Genomic DNA, 21086 nt, shown 5'->3' with positions numbered 1-21086 from the left:
AGCAACCGAAACACAGTGATGCAGCCGGCCAGGACGCTCTTGATAGAGCTCCTGTAGAGAGTTGATATAATGGTGGCTGGTAGCCTTGTCCAATCAAACATTAATCCCACTGTGTTTAGTCTCATGACTCAAGCACACACTGGAGCATTTTACATAGAACATAAAATACTACAGCACAGTACAGGAGTTGACCCAGTGATGGTGCAGGATAAACAAAGTATCTCCAACAGGATGGTGTCCAGCCAGGAGGGGGTGGTCTTCCCAGGTATCTAACAGCAATGCAGTGCATTTTCTAGATGCTCGTTGAGTGGTGTCACTACAACAACTTTGCACTCAACATGAGCAAAACCAAGGAGATGACTGTGGACTTGAGGAGGAAATCAGGAGAACATGAACCAGTCCTCCTCCACAGGACAGTAGTGGAGAGGGTCAAGTACTTCAAATTCCTGGGAGTCAACATCTCTGAGGATCTGTCCTGGAGCCTCCATGTCAATGCAATCATGAAGAAGGCTCACCAGTGGCTATATTTTTTGAGGAGATTGATATGTCACCAAAGACTCGAGAATTTCTACAGGTGTACCGGGAAAGAGCATTCTGGCTGGTTGCATCACTGTCTGGAATGGAGGCGCCGACACTCAGGACAAGAAAAAACTCCAGAGGGATTGTTAACTCGGCCTGCAACATCACAGGCACCAGACTTCACACCATCAAGGTCATCTACACAAGGCAGTGTCTTAAGAAAGCAGCCTGTAACCTCTAGGACCCCCACCACCCAGGCCATGTCCTCTTCACTCTGCTACCAATGGGAAAATGGTACAGGAGCCTGAAGACAAGCACTCAGCGGCACGAGGACGGCTTCTTCCCCTCCGCCATCAGATTCCTGAATGATCAATGAACCATAGACACTGCCTCACTTTGACTTTTTCTTGCACTAATTTTATGTATTTTTTTCAGGGGGTTTGTACAAATATTTGCACTGAAATGCTGCCACAGCACCAAGAATCTTGTGTCATGTTCGTGACAATAAATTGTGATATTGATGTTTATTGATGAATGTTAGCCGGACCCAACCCTGCAGACTGAACAATCGCAACATTTCTTGGTGCATCCGCACAGCGCTGGGAACATGCTCGTCCAGTCACATCTGAATCTAACTTGAAATCATTCACTTAACATTAATTTTTTAACTGCTGCTTCAGTTGACTCCAGTTAACCAAGGTCGATCTTTGTCACAGGCAGAACAGAACAGAGGGCTGGATCATAGTTGGCTTACAAAGAACGCACACTGTGTCTTTCTAAAGACTTTGCAGGATTTTACCATTATGAAGGGCCTCTGACGTCCTGGCATCAGCCATTCACACAGGAACGACCAAAACTGCAAATCTCCATTCCTGTCCATGATTTTAGAACAGCATTGTGGTCTGTAAAGAGGCGGGCACGCCACGTGCGCCGACATTGACTGATGTGTGACACACGCGTCCAACATAGCCTTCGAAACAGAGCAGAATGGCTGTAGATCCGGAGAGGCTGATAATTTAACATCTGCTTGTTTCAGATTTGAAAATGGCGCGGTGCTACATCGCACACTTTACGCATCCATCACACGTCATCGCCACATCGTATTCGTTAGCCAGTTGGTCCTGGAATGCCTGCAGTGCAGTTTACGCTGTGGGTGTTCTGGGAGAATGACAAGGGGTCTGGGTGGGAAAAGGTCAGAACTGGAATGGCACCCCCCCCCCCGCCCACCCCCGTTCCAGTTCCAAGCTTTTTACACAGCATGTGTTCCAGAAAAATGTGAATAATGTCCCGGAACGCGGAGGCTGTGTGTAAAAAGAAAAGAATAAAGATCTCTCAAAACCTGGCCTGCCTTTGACGCTTGGTTCACAGAAAATGAATGAAGAGAGAAATAAACGTTTTGAGAGCAGGTCTCCTACGGCGTTGCTTATATTCAGTACTTGCAATACATCCAATAGTGTTTCCTACTGCACTGTGCTCCTTCCACAACACACTTGATGTTTTTCACTGGATTCTTTTTGTCACTTTAAAGATCTATAAATGTTAAACATTTTCCTTCAATGTTACACAGCAAGACCTCCAAAGAACAACAGGATTGAGTTAGTTCTCTCCTGCAAAGCCGTTTTGCTGAAGAATGGGTAATGTCCAAAAAAAATAAGCCCCTCATGTGAGGGGAAAGAAACCTTAGGCCACCCCCCCCCCCCGCCCCCATCCATTTGAGTAAAACGTTTCTGAGCTGCACAGCCTTGTGTCCAGTGTTAGAACTTACAGCTCCATGAAGTTTTCAATGGCTTACTATAAATTTCTGAGAGGCATTTGTCACGTAAAGGCCGAGGGATTGTCTCTTCTATCTGGAGAGTCCAGAATCTAGGTTGGGAGGGGATAGTGACGGGGGTACAGCCAGGGCCAGCACTACCATTAGGCAAACTAGGCAGCTGTCTACACTGCAGACCACAGAGGGGTGCAGTCAGAGTTGGACAAGTTCAGCTCAACTGTCCCAATCAACACATGGCATAAGCCTTTAACTTTTTTGGGGTGCGGGGGAGGCACTGTCTGGTGAGTGAGGGGCTCAGGGAGGGTAGCGGCTCCCTGAGGTAGGGGTAGGTGTGCAAATGCCCTCGCTTGGACCTGGCCACATTGGCTCAGTGCTGGGTCGCTGGAGCCCAGGGCATTCTTCACTCTCTCCCCGCTCCTTGCTCTCTGCTCCTCCCCCCCCCCTCCCCGGACCCCACTCCTTCCCCTCCCTGATCCCCACTCTTCCATCCCTGGTCCCTACTTCTCCCTCCCCAGTTCTCGCTCTCCCTCCCCTCCCCCTCCACTCCCTCCCTGGTTCCTGCTCATTCCCCCTCCCTCCACGGTTCCTGTTTCTCCCCCCTCCCTCCCTGGTCCTCACCTCCCCCCCCATTCCTGCCTCCCCCCACCTCACTTCTCCCCCCCCCCCAGTCTCTGCTTCCCCCTCACCTTCCGCTTCTCCCCCAGTCCCCACTCTCCTTCCACGGTCTCCGGTCCCCCCCCCCCCCCACCCCCGACTAGAGCTCCAATTCAATGCTAAATCCTGGGTGGATGGTTCTAATTCTTGCGGCAACACTGCAAGTAGGTTGGCCTTGCTTAGGGTGCAAAATAATGTGGCACCATCCCTGTCTATAGCACTTCGTTTAGTTTGAGTGTACAGGGAAATTCTGCTTTACCAATACTCAAATTACCACTGCCACTCTCCACTCTCCGGGGTGACAGTAACCAAATGCCAGAGGACACCTGTCAGATGAGGGAGGGAACTTTAGGGGAGATGGTTTTTTTTTAACACAGAGAGTGCCTAGAATGCATTGCCGGGGGTGGAGGTGGACTGGAAGCGGGTACCGTAGGGATGTTTAAAAGGCTCTTAATTAAGCACACAGATATAGAATGAATAGAGGGCTTTGGGTGTGAGGTTGGGAAGGGTTAGATTGATGTGGGGTGGGTTTGTATAGGTGAGAATTGTATGCTCAAACTGGGTTTCCAGCATTTTAACACAACAGACAAATTAGATTCAAATAAAAACACAGCTCAACAGGTCACAGCAAACTTTATTTAGCAAAAATAAAGATATATAACCAACGTTTCGGGCCTTAGCCCTTCATCAAGGTATGAGCAATATGTAGGCAGGGGTGTGGGGCAGAGGGGAGGAGTTCAGACCCACTGGCACTAGGCCATGGGTGGATATGGGAGAGAAGGCACGAGAGAGGGTGATGGGGTTAGGAAGTGAGGAAGGCAAGGGAAGCCAAAGGGTGGAGGTGGTAAGCGGAGGAGGGCAGAGGGGGTTGCAGGCAAGAGGAGATCAGAGGAGGGAGGTGGAAGGCAGGGGTGCTCAGAGAGTTTGGGGGGAGGTGGGATAGATGAGAGGGTCCAAGGGCCAGGCAGGTGGGGAGCTCAAAGTAGTAGATGGGGAGGGGGATGAGTACGGAGAGGTGTGAGGGAATAGGGAAAGGTAAGGAGTGATGGTGGGGAATGAGCCAGTGGGAACCAACAGTTCAGGAATCCAAGGCATCAGCTTCAATCCAATTCAATTCAGATGCAAGGATGGCCTCTGCACATTGTACCCATGTACATGATAAACTCTCATCTCCTCAGCTCATCACCTGAATGGCCACCTCGCGGGAGAGGGTGCCCATTGGTGGGAAATAACCCGCAGCGACTCGTGTTACTTGTTCAGCAAATGCCATGGAGATGAGAAGGTTGAGATTAGCCATCTCTTACGATGGGTGAGCCCAGAGCAGGGTGTGCAGATGGAGGACAGTACTGTGTGTAACCATGAGATAGGCACGTGGTGTCAGAGTTGTGGGGTGAAGCACTCTTACTGTTTTTCTGTTTGTCTGAGAATGTGGATGGACAGGATAGAGTTTTTTTTTAATCTGGTGTAATGTAATGTTTCTTTCAATTACTAAAGCCTAATTAATTTCCCATTCCATCGATTACGTGGTTGATCCTTTGGAAAGCATCAATGGGGCCGGGGATAATCTGATTAAAAATGCTGGCCCTATTGCTTGGCTTCACATCCACTCAGTTTTAAACACACCAACCACATCGCAGACTGAACTGGTTGGGTCTCAGGTTTTGTTGTGTTTGACCATAGGACACAGGAGCAGAAATAGGCCATTCAGCCTATTGAGTCTGTCCCGCCATTCAATCATGAGCTGATCCATCTTCCCACTCAGCACCACAGCCCGGCCTTCTCCCTATAATTTTTGATGCCCTGGCTAATCAAGAACGTACCAATCTCTCCCTTAAATATGTCTCCACAACCACCTGAGGCAACAAATTACCACCCTCTCCCTGAAGAAATCTCTGCAGTTCTCTATTCTAAGCGGTCGTCCTTCAATCCTGAAGTTGTGCCCTCTTGTCCTTGACTCACCCACCACCTTTCTAAATCTACTCTGTCCACGACTTTCAACATTCAAAGAGATTCCCGCTCGTTCTTTAAATTCCAGCAAGTACAGGCCGAGAGCTGTGGAACGTTCCTCAGGTCAGAGCCAGCGAGAACACCAAGTATGGAAGAGTTGGGCGATCCGGGCTAGGAGAGACTTAGGCAGTAATTCAGCTGCACTTGCTGAAGTTTCCCACGTTCATTTCCCCCCCCCACCCCCACCACAGCAACACAGGTCGCTCAGCGCAATAATCAACTTGCAGGGAGACTTTTATTTCTGCAGTGCCTTTTACAACCTTTGAATTGAATTTTTTTTCTCACGTACTAAGACACGGTGAAGAACGTGTTATCCAGGCAGTCTAACCTGTACAGCACATATTGTAAAGGTAACAAACAGACAGGGCAGGGAGACTAGGTGTGCACAGATCTGCTGGGCTAGTATGTATGACCAGATTAAGGTGGCTAGTTTTTGAACTGGGAACAGTATTTTGGTTGGTGAGTGCCATGGATAAGAAGGGAATTGTTTGGATGGTTGGGATTACATTGCAATCAGATTCCATTACTCAGTAACAACCAGTTTCTGACATCCATGCGGAGGGACCAATGGTATTCAATCCTGGATAGATTTTCCAATTGATAAAGGTATTGATCGGATCTGGCTTCGTTAATCAGCTCTTTCTCCTGCTATGCAGTGACTGATGGGTAAAGAACTCCTTGTGTGATAAGTCTGCCAAGTGCTCTGTGTCAATTGAACCATCAAAACCACACACTGGCACATGGAAAAACTTCCTTGTCGGGGGCAGAAATATAGCTCATTTGGTCACCCTACTTGCTGCAGTACACTCCAGCTCCCTCTTACCATCTCTGGAGGAAGCACTTCTATCTCTGAGACCAGCAGGTCCACCTTCAGGTGAGCATTCTTCAACCGACCATTGCCAAGAACTTCTCCTAGCAGGGAACACATTCAAGATTGCTTCCACACCACAAGGAATGAAATTTAAATATTTAATTCAAGGGGCACCGGGTACAGGTGGAGTGCCCGGAAGGTGGGTGTGGGTGGGAGGGGGAGAGAGAGGGAGCGAGAGAGACCGAGAGAGTGATATAGAGAGACAAAGATACAGAATGAGAGAGGTAGGTAGATGGTTGGTTGAGACGGACGGAGAGAATTCATGTCCGTGGATGAAGATGCTTTCAGCAAATAATCTGCTAACTTGAGCCCCTGCCTTTTCTGTTCTGGGGATACGTGACGGGGGTACATTCTGTAGTTACAGCCCCTGTCAGTATCCCATATCGGTTGGGGGGGAGGGGGGAGTGTGGAACATGGTGATGGCACATTCTGTCATTACAGCCCCTCCCCATGTCCCATATCCGTGGGTGAGGGGGGGGCGGAGGGGGGAGAGAATAACATTTGGTGAGGAGTGGGAGATTCGGTCAGCACTCCCCATCCTGAACTGATCTCCTTGCTGAAGTAGCTTCTCTTCTCCGCAGTGCCCAGCATGCAGGGTGCTCACCCACCGTGACATCAAGTTAGTGATGGGAAAGGAAGTGCAGAGGAAATAAAACTTGAAACACTGACTTGGGAAATCAGATCCCTAGCCCACCCTAATTGGACAGTCAATTTGCAAGAGTCCTTGTGTAAATCTTCATACCTGTTATTTATCCGTGTTCATTCACTGGGGGCTCTGAAACTAATTGAATAGCTGTCTGGGTAAATGAAATGGTTGAGAGAAATCGTCCTTCAGTTATTCACTCATCCACCTTGACTCTCCTCCCGAAGAAACCCCTTTTAAATCAATGCTCAGTATTTCTTTATTACACAGCCTTTCAGTCGCAGTATCATTTCACGACTTTTAAATTGTCATGTAATAAAACAACAGTAATATTACATGAAATTGCATTTAGTCTGCTGTAAGACAGACAAAGATTCACCATTAGCAGAGATTGCCTGGCTCGCCCCCCTTAGAGTCAGAGAGAGAGAGAAGCAAAAGAGATCCCCTTCAGCGCCGCTGAGTGGTCTGTGGATTTGTCTCCAGCGCTCCCGCAGTCTCTGCAGCCACGCAGACTCCAACGGGAGCCCGAACTCTGGGTCTAAACCCCCCGACACGATCAGGAAGCCTTCAGCGCCCGAGGCCCCTCAAGGAGCCCTTCCCTCCCTCAGCACCCTCTCACATCCCGGTTCCAAAACCATGCACCCCTTCAGCTAGCCTCGAGCCAATCTCCAACAGTCCGCAGCCTGTGTGGGTCCTTTCACCGCAGGTCTCCTGCAGCCTGCGTGGGTCCTTCGCCTCAGATCGCCATCAGCCTGTCTGTGTCCTGTGTGCTCTTCAGCTGCAGGGCCCCTCACTGGTCCGCTGACATGATCACTGTCCCGCAGGTCATCTCTGCTTTTCCTTCTCAAACGGGGAACGTTTTCCCCGTTTTCTGGTGCCTCGCGCCAGTCCTCTGTTTCCCCAGAGACTGCAACCCCTCGAGGCCAAACACAGGTGCCACCATCTTGATCCCAGAGCCCGCCATTGCAGGATTTAATAGTCCACTGTTGGCTCCTTTAACAGACCGTTTGAAGCCTGTATGGAGCCATTGGTAGTTGGACTGGGCAGTAGAATCCTGCGGAGGTGTGCTGTGTCTCTGCTCCCTGCTTTCCACACCAGCGGCAGTGCTGCCATTTTTTTTTCTTTACAAAGTTCCACTAACTGAGTCATTTGTTGGAATTTTGTATTGTGAGTATTTTCCTCATACAGGATTCCTCTCTGTTGAGCTCGGTTCAAGGGTGCCTCCACTCATTGCCCTTCCCAGATCGCCAGGTCTCAACGAGCACCCGCTTCATAATCTGCTCCAGATGTACGGTCTCTCCTCATTCTCTGGAGCTCACCTGGTCCAGCAAATACTCAAAGAAATGGGCGGCAGCCACTGAGGCCAGTCCTGACTCCGGGCACTGTCTTTGTGGCGTTTGCACGTTCTCCCTGTGACCATGTGGGTTTGCTGTGGGTGCTTCAACCTCTTCCTACACCCCAAAGGCGTGCAGGTTTGTAGACGAGTCGACCACTCTACGTTGTCAGTGGTGGAGCCTGGGGGAAGTTGTTGAGAGTGTGAGGGGAAGAGCAGATGAGATGTGTAGGATTAGTTAGAGTACAGGATCATGATTGGTTGGCCTAAACTTGATGGGCTGAAGGGCCTTCTGTGCTGTGGCTCGACAACTGCCAGGTGCACATGCAGTGTCATTTATTGACCACATCTTCACCCAACAGCCTTGTGAATTCTCTCCATCCACCTCATCTCTCTCTCTCTCTCTATTTATATATATATCTCTCTCCATTTATTTCTCTCCCTCTTTCTTCTCTTTCTCTCACTCTCTCTCTATTTTTCTTTTCTTTCACTCTTTCTCACTCTCCATCTTTCTCTCACTCTTTCTCTCTATCTCTCTCTCGCCCATCACTTTTCCTCTCCCTCTCCCTCCCCTCTCTGTCCACCCCTGCCCCTCTCCCCTCCCCTACTCCTCCCGCTGCCCCTCCCCTACACCTCCTGCTGCTCCTCTCCCTTTCCCTTTCCCTTCCCCTCTCGCTGCCCCTCTCTCTTTCCCTTCCCCTCCCTGTCCCTCTCTCTCCACCTCCCCTGCACCTCTCCCTTTACCTTCCCTCCTGCTGCCCCTTCCCTTCCCTTCCCCCTGCCCTTCTCCCTTTTGCTTTCCCTTCTCCTCCCGCTGCCCCTCTCCCTTCCCCTACACCTCCCGCTGCCCTTCCCCCCCCCACCCCTTCCCCTTTCCCTTCCCCTTCTGCTGCCCCTCTCTCTTTCCCTTCCCCTCGGTCCCTCTCTCACCACCTTCCCTACCCCTCTCCCTTTTCCTTCCCTTCCCGCTGTCCCTTTCCCTTCCCCTCCGGCTGCCCCTCTCCCTTCCCCTTTCCCTTCCCCTCCCGCCACCCTTCTCTCTTTCCCTTCCCCTCCCTGTCCCTCTCTCTCCACCTCCCCTACCCCTCCCCTGCAATTCTCCCTTTACCTTCCCCTCCTGCTGCCCCTTTCCTTTCCCTTCCCCCTGCCCTTCTCCCTTTCCCTTTCCCTTCCCCTCCCGCTGCCCCTCTCCCTTCCCCTACACCTCCCGCTGCCCCTCCCCCTCCCCTACGCCTTCCCCTCTCCCTTCCCCTTCTGCTGCCCCTCTCTCTTTCCCTTCCCCTCCGTCCCTCTCTCACCACCTTCCCTACCCCTCTCCCTTTTCCTTCCCTTCCCGCTGCCCCTTTCCTTTCCCCTCCCACTGCCCCTCTCCCTTCCCCTTTCCCTTCCCCTGCCGCCGCCCCTCTCTCTTTCCCTTCCCCTCCCTGTCCCTCTCTCTCTCCACCTCCCCTACCCCTCCCCTGCAACTCTCCCTTTACCTTCCCCTCCCGCTGCCCCTTTCCCTTCCCTTCCCGCTGCCCCTTTCCCTTCCCCTCCTGCTGCCCCTCTCCCTTTCCCTTCCCCTCCCTCCCCTGCCCCTCTCCCTTCCCCTACGCTCTCCCTCCCCCCTCACCTTCTCTCCCGCTGCCCCTGCCCCTCTCATATCTTTCTCTCTCTCTCTCCTTCCATCCATCAAGCTCTTTCGGTGTCCAAACTCACTATATCCCTTTGGATTTCTGTTGACATTTAACTGTGTATTTTTCTGAAGAAACTAAGCATTTTTTTTTATTATTTAATGTAAAAGAAGTCTAACAGTCCCACCACAGGGGATAGAATTTCAGCTATGTTGTGGAAAATTGTTTTCTCATTTAATGGAAAAAGATTGGTAGGATATATAATTGTCTTCTACAGGAGTCCCAGACCTTGTATGACTTTCTACCAGTATGGTCCAATGACAGTATATTGTTATAAAGAAGTTTTAAATTTAAATTTAGACATACAGCATACTAACAGGCCATTTCAGCCCACGAGTCCGTGCCGCCCACTTTACACCCTCGGTATGTTTTGAGCGGTGGGAGGAAACCGGACCCTCTCCTCATGGAAAACCACGGGGAGAATGTACAAACTCCTTACAGACAGAGCGGGATTTGAATTCTCGTTCCGATGGCTGGCATTGTAAAGGCGTTGTGTCAACCATCATGCCAAACGTGCCAAGTTCAGCTCATCCTTGAATTTACCTTGGAAAATGGCATCGCTGGGAAGGCTTGTTTTTATTGCCCATCCCTAATTCTGCTTGGGAAGGTGGTGGTGAGCAGCTTTTTTGATCAGCAATGGTGCTCCTAGTGAAGGTACTAGCACAGCACCATTGGGTAGGGAGTTCAAGGCTTTTAGACCCAGTGAGGGTGCAAAAGCACCAACATATTTCCACGTCAGAGAGGTATGGAAATTGGATGTCCTGGCTGTATCCACTACCTTTTGCAAGGCTTTATTGATTACCCCATACCAGGCCATGATGCAGCCAGTCTGCACACTTCTGCAGAAATTTGCCAGGGTTTCTGATGTCATTACCACCTCCTGAGGAAGTAGAGGCACACTGACGTGCTTTCTACACGATGCCATTGGTGGGTTGGGTTCAAGAAAGATCCTCCAAGATAGTGACTGCCGAGAACTTCAATTTACTCACCCTCTCCACCTCTGATCCCCCACAAGATCGTACGCCTCTGGTTTTCCTGACCTAAAGTCAACAATCCGCTCCTTGGTTTTGGTGACATTGAGTGCGAGGTTGTTGTTGGTGCACCACCCGGCCATGTTTTCAATCACCAACCCTTATATACAACCCATTATCGTGGATTCGTCAGCGAATTTGTAGATGGTGCAGTCATAGGTATCTGGCGAGTAGAGCAGGAGGCTAAGAACACAGCCAGGATTGATAGAGATTATTGAGGCCTGAGCTAATTGTGATAATCTAGCCATACCAGCTGCTAGATTTCCTCATTAGTTCTTATTACAGGGCACGTGTCTGAAATACTTTGGTGCAGAATAGAATCGACAGATGGTGTATCCTTTAAACACATCTAGTGTGGACCATTGGCGTGATGAATTGATTGGTCAGGGCTGCGGATCCCACGAGGAGAATGGTGCGCTGTCTAACGTTTAACCCACAGTTAGCCATACTGGTTGGCCAGAGAGGCGGAGGTGAGCAAACTCTTCCCCTCCTCTGCCCCATGTGAAGACGGGAGACTACAATGGTCATTTTATTGTGTTCCTCTTACCACTGACGAAGATGATTTAGTTTGGGCTCCGGCAGGTGTTGGTGATTTGTTCTAACCTTGGGCATTTTTGTCAGAGACTCTGATATTTAATCCCGACTCCGTTAGTGGGTATGTCTTCACTTTGCATGGACTTCAACTCTGAACTTCCCTGCCTTGATTCCTCTTTGTCTCTGTGTCTTCAACCTTCTCCTTAATCCCTATCTCTGTAAACCCTTCTATTGTAATGTTTCTTTTTATAATATTGTGTCCGTTCTTGATTGAAATGTAAGAATCAGAATTTATTGTCATGAACATGTCACAAGATTCGTTGTTTTGCGCAGCGTCACAGGACAAACATTTATATAAACCACCTTACGAAATAAATGCAAAATAGTGCAAGATAAAGTCTGAATGAGGCAGCGTCTGTGATTCATAGTTCATTCAGGAATCTGATGGTGGAGGGGAAGATCCCGAATGAACTTATTTCCCCACTTAAAAATGGCTTCACAAACACTATTGATTGAGTGTGAAACTTTTTATACATATTGATGCAGTCCAGTGAATATTGGCCCATCCTTGGAAATTGCCTGTGAATATTAGGAGTCAAACGTCCACTGGGAGCCTTTACATTTCTTGTTTTAATCCCGGGGACTCTCTGCAGATATCAATGTCTTCAGGAGACTTTTTTTTGCGAGACTTGCACAAAGTTTATATCAGAAGTGTGAAGCCCATTTAGCAGAGGCTTGAACTGTTGGTGACCGAGGAGAATCTGATGAAATGGTGTGATCATCTCCTCGTGGAGGAGATGATCTAGGAAAACTAGGAACAATCACCCTCCACGACACATCAACAACTCTGTAGTGGAGAGAGTAGAGAGCACCAAATTCTTTGGACTCAACTTACTAGTGACCTATTGCAAACACACAACATCTCACTTGTCAGGAAGTCATAGCAGCAACTGCACGTCCTGAGAAGAATGAAGTGGGTAAGGCTACCGGCCACCATCCTGTCAACCTACTGGAGCTCAAAACGTACGTCCTGGGCAGCTGAATCACACGAGGTCAATCCACAGGACCATAAGAGTGGCAGGGAGGATCACTGGAGTCTCCCTACCACCCATCGACGTGATCGACTGGGATTGTTGTCTGAAGAGGGCTCGCAAAATCATTGAGGACCCCTTCCACCCCACCACAGCATCTTTCAGCTGCTCCCATCAGGGAAGAAATACAGGAGGATCAGGCCAATGCCACCAGGCTGAAGAACAGCTTCTTCCCAGGGCCAGTAACTAAAATTTATGAAGCAATATTTATTTGTGTGTGTGTGTGTGTGTGTGTGTGTGCGCGTGTTATATCAGGTTGTGTGTCTATGGGTTTTGCATCGAGGACCGGAGAACGCTGTTTTGTCAGATTGTACTTGTACAATCAAATGATAATGAACTTGAACTTGAGAGTTTGCTGAGGGCATCACTCCAAGGTGATAGATTATCATGAGTAATTGGAGGTAAAGATTTGTGACAATCTAACAATGTTAATGGTCATTGGTTTGACCACAACTTATTCCCCAATCATACAATATCCAAGGTGACCATTCAGCCCATTGAGTCTTTGCCGGCCAATTCCTTGACTTGTTTTCCTATACCATATGCTCTCTGATGCCCATTGATTTCCTCTCTATCCGCATCCAATCGCCTCTGGGATCTAAAATCCTGAGAGTGTTCTAAATAAACATCAGTTGGCTGAATAAATCCACTAACATTGATTTATATGCAAATATTGACCATGTACAGATTAAAACTAGGTTAAATGAATGATACCAGTTAGACACCGTGCTTTGATTACTTGGAGGAATTAGCAATGAGGTAATGGATTTGATGCGGTAGTTTTTTTAATTAGCTGGTATGGTTTACTGACAATGGCCTCGAAAAAGGATATAAATTTTGAACCAAACGTCAATTCTCACATGTCTGTGAGAAATCTTGCCTTTGGGTAGATAGGATGAGCAAATTTATGTCCTTGGGAGTTACTAACTCGGAGGATCTTTCAGATGTCAGATTGATTGTCTGAGTACATACATGACTTCACATACAATCCTAAGATTCCTTTAACAAACTGTACACAGCATATACAGGTAAACAAGTGAAGAACTGTAAACAGATAACATGTAAAAAAACTGACTATGCAATACAGAGGGAATTTTAAAAATCCATAAAGTGCACAACAAGTAAGAGTCCTTAAATGTGTTGAGTTTGTCATTGAGAAGTCTGATGGTGGAGGGTGAGCAGCTGTTCCTGAACCTGGGGGTGCGAGTCTTGTGGAACCTACACCTCTTTCCTGATGGCAGCAGCGAGAACAGAGTGCGTGCTGGGTGGTGTGGATCCTTGATGATTGCTGCTGCTCTCCGACGCCAGCGTTCACTGTAGATGTTCTTGACAGTGGGGACAATTTTGCCTGTGATGTCCTGGGCTGTGTCCACTATCTTTTGCAGGGCTTTATGCTCAGGGATAGTGGTGTCCCCATACCAGACCGTGATGCAGCCGGTCAGCACACTTTCTGGATCCAACACACTAATGGCATTGTGAAGAAAGCACGTCAGAATCTCTACCTCCTCAGGAGTTTGTGGAGGGTTTGGTACGACATCAGATATCCTGGCAAATATCTATAGGTGTGCGGTGGAAAGTGGGCTGACCGGCTGCATCACGGTCTGGTATGGGGACACCAATACCCCTTAGTGTAAATCCCTTTAAAGCGTAGCGGACACAGCCCAGGACATCACAGGTAAACTCTCCCCACTATCGAGAACATCTGCAGGGAACAATGCCATCAGAGAGCAGCAGTAATCGTCAAGGATCCACACCACCAAGCACACGCTCTGTTCTCGCTGCTGCCATCAGGAAAGAGGTCTCGGTGCCACAAGACTCACACCAGCGGGTTCAGGAACAGCTGCTCCCCCTCCACCGTCAGACTCCTCAACCACAAACTCAATCAGGGACTCATTTAAGGACTTGTACTAGTGCACTTTATTGATTTTTTTCCTCAAGTAAGAAATCTAAAGGGAGATTATTATCTAAATGGAGAAAGATTACAGCAGAGGGAAGTATAAAAGATCAAGATTCACAAAATAAACAAATCTTTGTTTCCTTTGTTTGCCTGTGTAGTCACTGAGTGGTCATGAATCCAGCCACCTCCTGCAAAAGGTTCCTTTTCTTCTCACGCATAAAAATTGTAACACACGTGATATGCAGTGGAATCCCCGGAAATCAGCCGGAAACTCAAACAACCAGCAAAAAAAAATCGATGAAATATATTTTAAAAATTTGAAATAAGTAAGACTGCAGGGGAGCGCTGAGACTTCATTGGACACACGTGCAAGGCGTGAGGAAGGTGGTAAAGTTTTAATAAAGTTGCATTTGGCGGCACCCAGGATGAAGATCAGCCATGATCTAAAATGGCGGTGCTGGCCCGACGGGCCAAATGGCCTACTCCAGCTCCTATTGTCTATTGTCACCATGGGGCGACTCTCCCAAAGTGTCTCCCTGTCCCTGCTGAGTAAGAGTCTTTATCTTTATTAGTATATTAGTAAGTATTCAGGTTTTATCTGTAAACTTGGGAGAGGGGTGGTTAATTATGGTGAAAGCACGGTTAACCTAGTTAGAGCACTAGTGACCGGGGTTCATATTTAAATTTTGTAAGTACGGGAATTACATGATTAAAGTGAACTTTGCATAATTAAAGACTACAATACTGATTTTTTTTTCAAATTACTTTACATTTTACACTGACTTTTGTCTTTTAAACTGTGTACTCTCAGTGGAGGTGTATTAGTTAGGCATCGTAAGGGTGAGTCTCAATCCGCGTATCCGGCATCTGCGATCCCCATAGGTGCAGGATAATGGGGATTCTACGACACTTCAACTCTTGTCTGCTGTAAGACAAACAAAGAGGCTCCAGGAGCATTGACCAGAGCCTCCAAAAGGGGAAAGTGAAGCAAAATTAGTGCGGGGGGGGTGTCTCTGGCCTAGTCACCACTCAGACAACGCACTGGAACCTGCATCAGGGTCTTCTTTAAATCGCCTCTCATCCCCTTCACCCCTTTGAGAGGTACGTATGGGACAGACAGGAGGAATTGTTCTCCCAGAGCAAAGGTGTGGAAGAGTACAGGGCATAGGTTTGGGGGTTGGGGCAATCCAAATCAGAACCTGTGTAGACAAGGGACTTTAACTGTTTAGATTCAAGATTCCTTTATTGTCATGTAATAGTACAGAAAATGTAATATTATGCAAAATTGTCTTCTGTCTGCTGTAAGACAGATGGAGTGGCCAGAGGTGCTTCTTTACTGTACGAGAAAAAGAGAAGCAAAAGAGAGACCCTTCAGAGTCACTGAGTGTCCGTGGATTCACCTCCCGCAGCCTCTACAGTCACCTAGACTTGATTTGTCAGCAACCAGAGCTCTAGATTCAAACCTCCGACATGATCAGGAAACCTTCAGCGCCCAAGGCCCTTTGGGAGCCCATCTTGCCCTCAGCACCCCCTCGAACCCTGGTTCCCATACCTAGTTTCCATGAGCCAGTCTCCAGCAGCCTGCAGTCCCTGTGGGTCCACTGACCACATCACCCTCATCCTGTGCGAGTCCCTCAGCTGCTGAGCCCCCTGGTGGTCCACTGCCGTGGACTCTTGTCCTGTGGGGCCTCTGCTTCTCCTTCTCAACAGTGGAGGTGGGTGGTGGTTTTCTCCGTTTTCTGGTGCCCTGTACCGGTCGGTCCACTGCTCCTTCGGAGTCTGAAAATCCTCGTGGCCACTGCCAAACACAGAAGATATTTGATGCCTATGCTTGGCCAAGGATGTGAAGCTCCCATCCGTGGGATTATGATCACCTGCATCTTAGAATCCCCCTCCCCCCACCCCCGAATGGTGAATCTCTGGAATTCTATAACTCCACCCCCAGGAGTTCTGGAGGCTGGTCCATTCGGTATCAGAGGTGTTTAAGGAGGAGGTTAGATGTATCTTTGAAAGATCTGGGAACTGCAGACTGTGGGATCTGGCACAGATAAGCCTGGGGCAGATCAGCCATTATTTAATGGTGGGGTCGGCACGATGGGCCAAATGGTAGGCTCCTGCTCCATTTGCCTGGGAATCACATGGCCAAAGTATGGCCAAACTTCAGCATCCGTTGGGCAACTACATGTTAACCAGCTCTGATGGCACTGCGGCTGAATCAGAATCAAAATTTCTTGTCCTGAACATGCCACAAAATGTTTTTTTTTGCGGCAAGTACAGTAAAAACCCCGGTATCCACCTATGGGGATTGGTAGATGCTGGATAAGCATATTTTCCGGTTCCTTGAGACTCATTCTTATAATTCCTATTTAATACATTTACATTAAGAATAAACAGTTTAAAAGACAAAAAATATTATACTGCACTTACACTGAGCAAACATCACACGTATGAATTATAAATATTAAAGAATTTTACTTTATTTTCAGTCACATTCTTTGAAAACATTTACTTTCACTCCCCCTCCATGGAGTCGCCAGAAAGACGAACAATAACATTATAAATAATTAACCCCCCCCCACCCCCCTCCAAGTTTATAGATGAAGCCTCTGACCAGGTGACGCTTACTGAGCAGGGTTAAGAAGACACTTTAAGAGAGTCGCCCAACGGCGAGCGGCATCAACCAGCTCTTCATCCTGGGTGACACCATTTTATTCAAAACCAAATTTATTCAAACAGCTGCTACGAGCAAAGCCCAACTAAGTCACTCCGCTGGCTGAATATTTGCTCCCATCTTCACCAAAGGTTTAAGTGTTAATGTAGAGAACATTTACTTTTACAATTTTAAACTTTTAAAGTTCCGTTTGTTTATTTATTTATTTATAGCAGTTGCTTGAAGTTACCGGTTACTTGTATTCCGGATAACAGGGGCTTTACTGTGTTGCTATACATTACATCTTTAAAAAAAATCATAAATTGGTGCAAAAATAGAGAAAGTGAGGTGGTGTCTGTGGGTCATCGTCTGTTCAGCAATCTGATGGCGGAGGGGAAGAAGCTGTTTTTGTACCGTTGGGTGTTGGTCTTCAGGCTCCTGCATCTCCTCCTGATGGTAGCCATATGAAGAGATGCATGGCCTGGGTGATGAGGGTCCTTGAGGATAGAGGTTGCTTTCTGGACACACTGCCTCTTGTAGATGTCCTTAATGGGGATTGGATTGTGTTCTGATTCCCCCACCCCCCCTTGAAGTCTACAGTCAACTCCTTGGTTTTGGTTGAGTACAAGGTTGTTGATGTGACACCACTCAACCAGCTGATCTATCTCCCTCATTGCCGTCTGTGATTCTGCCGACCACTGTGGTGTCATTTGTAGACTGCATTTGAATTGTACCTGGCCACACAGTCGTGGGTGTAGAGCAGTGAGCTAAGCACGAGAGTCCGAAAGGGGACAGCAATCGTGAAGTTGTTCTTGTGGCGAACAGCCAGCAGTTGCATGCTGTGTAGGGGATGGAGTGACATGGGGATGGACATTGCCTGTTCTCCTTCATTTCAGGATTAAGTCAGAGCTTCAAGATGGAAGCAGGGTAACACTCTGGGCCCGAGTGTGGTGCAGTGACCCTGTTGCTCAGGAGATTCATGCTGTTTCTGAATATCTACTCGCATTCACAAGCTGGTCGCTAATAACCCACGTTATCTTGGCACAACGGGTTAGAATTGGATGGTTGGTTGTCCGTGTGAATGGAGAGCAATAATGATTGCATTGTGTGAAGCCTCTGGGGTACCGTTCAAACAATCTGCTCACGCAGAGGCGCATGGTCTGAATGTAACCCCCTTCATTGCACAGGCTGGTGTGTTAAAGGCCATTCAATGCGGCAGATCCAGAATGAACGAGCTGCCTGATTCTGTGTGACTCCCAGCTAATTAATGAGGGAAACAGTGGGCTTTATCTCTGTTTGGCTTGGGATTCTGTTGAATCGTGTTGATTGTTCACTGTTTAACGTTTTGTGGTTCAATATGTAATCCCCTTTCCCCATCCTCTGACCTCAAGATTCATTTTATGTAATAAAACAGTGTGAAATATAACACGAAATTCACTTTCATCTGACATAAGGCAGGCAGATTTGCCATCGGCAGAAATTGCCTGAAGGGCCTCTTACAGTCAGAATAAGAGAAGCAAAAGAGAGTTCCCTCAGAGCCACCGCAAGCGCTCCCTCAGTCTCTGCAGCCACACAGAGTCCAGTCCAAACTATTGGCAGCCTGAGCATGAGATCCGAACCTCCAACACGATTAGGAACCCTTCAGTGCCCTTGGCACCTCCTCACATCCCAGTTCCAGTACCTGGTGCCCCTTCAGCTGGTTTCATGCCAGTCCCCAACTGTCCGCCACCTGGTGTGAATCCCTAGACTGCCGTTACCAGCACCAGAGGTCCAAAGGGACTTGGGAGTCCTCGTGCAGGATTCCCTGAAGGTTTAACCAGGTTAACTGGTGAAGAAGGCGAATGCAATGTTGGTGTTCTTTTCTCGAGGGATAGCATACAAGAGCAGGGATGTGATGCTAAGACTCTATGGGGCACTGGTGAGACCTCATTTGGAGACTGTGTACAATTGTGGGTGCCTTGTTTGAGAAAAGACATGCTGACATTGGAGATGGTTCAGAGAATATTTACTAGAATGATACCAGAAATGAAAGGGTTAGAGTTTGAAGAATGATTATTGGCTCTTGGACTGTACTCATTGGAGGGCAGAAGGATGAGGAGTTAATCTCACAGAGGCATTTTGAATGCTGAAAGGCCTGTACAGAGTCGATGTGGCAAGGATGTTTCCCATGGTAAGGGAGTTCAGGACAAGTGGGCACAACCAGGGTAAAAGGGTGTCAATTTAAAACAGGGATGCAGAAAAATTTCTTCAGTCAGAGGGTCATGAATCTGTGGAACTTGTTGCCAGAGGTGGCTGTGGAAGCGGTCGTCGGGTGTATTTAAGGCAGAGATTGGCAGGTACTTGATTAGTCAGGGCATCAAGGGTTATGGGAGTGAGAGTGAGTGGGAAAATGGATCAGCTTATAATTAGAATGGTGCAGCAGATTTGATGGGCCTACCTCTGCTCCTACATCTTGTGAACCAGTCATCCGGGCAATGTTGTGTATATGGGAACTTGCTGTGTAGAAATTGGCTGCAGTGTTTCCCACTTTACAACAGTGGCTGAATTTCAAAAATACCTCATTGTTTGTAGAGCGGTGGGGCCCAGTGGGAGAAGGACGTAGAAGGGGCTACAGTAACGCAAGTCACCTCTGTCACCACAGCGAGTTGTTGTATGAGCCTCAGCTTGAGTCAGGATTTGTTCCTGACAGCCATTTAGCCGGTGAAATAGCAGAGGTCTGAATTAAGAGCAGAAAGGCTCAGCTAACCAGACAGGAGCTGTGGGGAGCGGGAGGCTGAGTTAATGTTTCAGACCATAGGCCTGGAGGCTTCCTTTATCGCTTCCTGAAACAGCTCACATACTTGTCCCAAGGGCAGAGATTTTTTTTGGTTCACAAATGGTGCATAAGTATGCAGAGCCAAGACTTTGGGTCAAATCCACTTTAGTCCACAAAGTCGCTGTGTGCTTAAAGAGATTTAGCTGCTCTTCAGTGTCTCAGCAGAGGCTTTTAAACCACTCATTGCTTTTTAACCAGACGGAGATGAATACCTCACCTTTCTCTCACAGTCTTTACAGTCCCTGGATGTCCTCGGATGTGTTTCTGTTAGTGAAGTAGTTATCTGAAATGCAGTCACTAATCTATTGTGGGAAAGATGACATTGACATGCATAGCAGGACCCCGCAAGCAATAATTACACAGTGAGCAGCAGGATTTGAGTAATTCTCGGCATCTCTGTCAGTGGTGTGATTCCCCAGAATTAACACACAGGAATGCTGAGGAACTCAGCCAGACTCGCGGGTCCATAGGAGGTAACAACACATAACCGACATTTCAGCCCTGAGCCCTCCCTCAAAGGTGCAAAGAGACTTGGAGAATCCTCATACAGGATACCCTAAAGATTGACCTCCAATGGTAAAGAAGGCAAGGAAACAAGAGCAGGGTGTAGCAGTGGGGATCTATAAAGCACTGGTGAGACTGCAGGTAGATCACTGTGGACAGTTTTGGGCACCTTATTTGAGAAAGGACGTGCTGGCATTGGAGAGGGTTCAGAGAAGATTTACTAGAACGATACCAGAAATGAGAGGGTTAGCGTATGAGGAGTGATGGTCGGCTCTTGGACTGGACTCGTTGGAGAACAAAAGGACGTGGGGGAAACTTCATAGAGGCATTTGGAATGCTGAAAGGCTTGAGTAGGTGTGACTAGGATGTTTCCCATGGTAAGGGATTCTAGGACAAGAGGGGACAACCTCAGGATAAAAGGATGTCCATTTAAAACAGAGATGTGGAAAAAGTTCTTTAGTGGAGGGTCATGAGTCTGGAACGTGTGTCCACAGGTGGCTGTGGAAGCGAGGTAATTGGGCGCAATTAAGGTAGAGATCAGTCAGAGCATCATGGATTATTGGGAGGCTGGGGAGAGTTAGGGACTGAGAGGGAGGATGGATCAGCTCATGATTAGAATGTCAAAGCAGGCTCGATGGGCAAATGGGCCTACTTCTGCTCCTTTATCTTGTGATCTTCCCTTACCTTGTCCTGGACATAGCACCCTGCCCAATATCTCATGTTGGTGACCAACCTCGAGGGTGCAATGACTGTAGATTCTGCTGCTCTGTTGAGGACTTGGTGTTTGCTAACTCTTTCCCACTGTTGTGCAGAGATACGCCGGCGGGGATCCAAGGATGGTCCCGGCAAGTCGCTGCCCTTGTATGACACACCCTACGAGCCCACGGAAAACGGCGGAGACTCCGACGCAGAACGGACACCCTGCCCCCGGCCCCGAGAGAGCCGCCTCCCAGAGGATGACGAGCGGCCTCCTGGAGAGTACGACCAACCCTGGGAATGGAAGAAGGAACGGATCTCAAAGGCCTTTGCAGGTAATTGGTTCCTCGTCCATCCACATCTGCTCCTAGTGTCACATACCACAGGAGTAGACCCC

General features: G+C 48.3%; 1 protein-coding gene across 3 annotated transcripts in view; it reads left to right on the top strand.

Moving 5' to 3' along the window:
* The window catches only part of LOC138745453 (SH2 domain-containing adapter protein F-like), a 273790-nt gene that overhangs the window by 54853 nt on the left and 197851 nt on the right, over positions 1 to 21086 (top strand). For all 3 annotated transcript variants that reach the window (XM_069902516.1, XM_069902514.1, XM_069902515.1), the window contains exon 3: positions 20806 to 21024. In XM_069902516.1, coding sequence (XP_069758617.1) covers positions 20806 to 21024 — 219 coding nt within the window. The remainder of the gene's footprint in view (positions 1 to 20805; positions 21025 to 21086) is intronic.

Source organism: Narcine bancroftii, chromosome 11 (assembly GCF_036971445.1).
Source record: "Narcine bancroftii isolate sNarBan1 chromosome 11, sNarBan1.hap1, whole genome shotgun sequence".
In the NCBI taxonomy this organism is placed as follows: Eukaryota; Metazoa; Chordata; class Chondrichthyes; order Torpediniformes; family Narcinidae; genus Narcine; species Narcine bancroftii.
The sequence above is the reverse complement of the archived record's forward strand: the minus strand, read 5'-3'. Positions and strand labels throughout refer to the sequence as shown.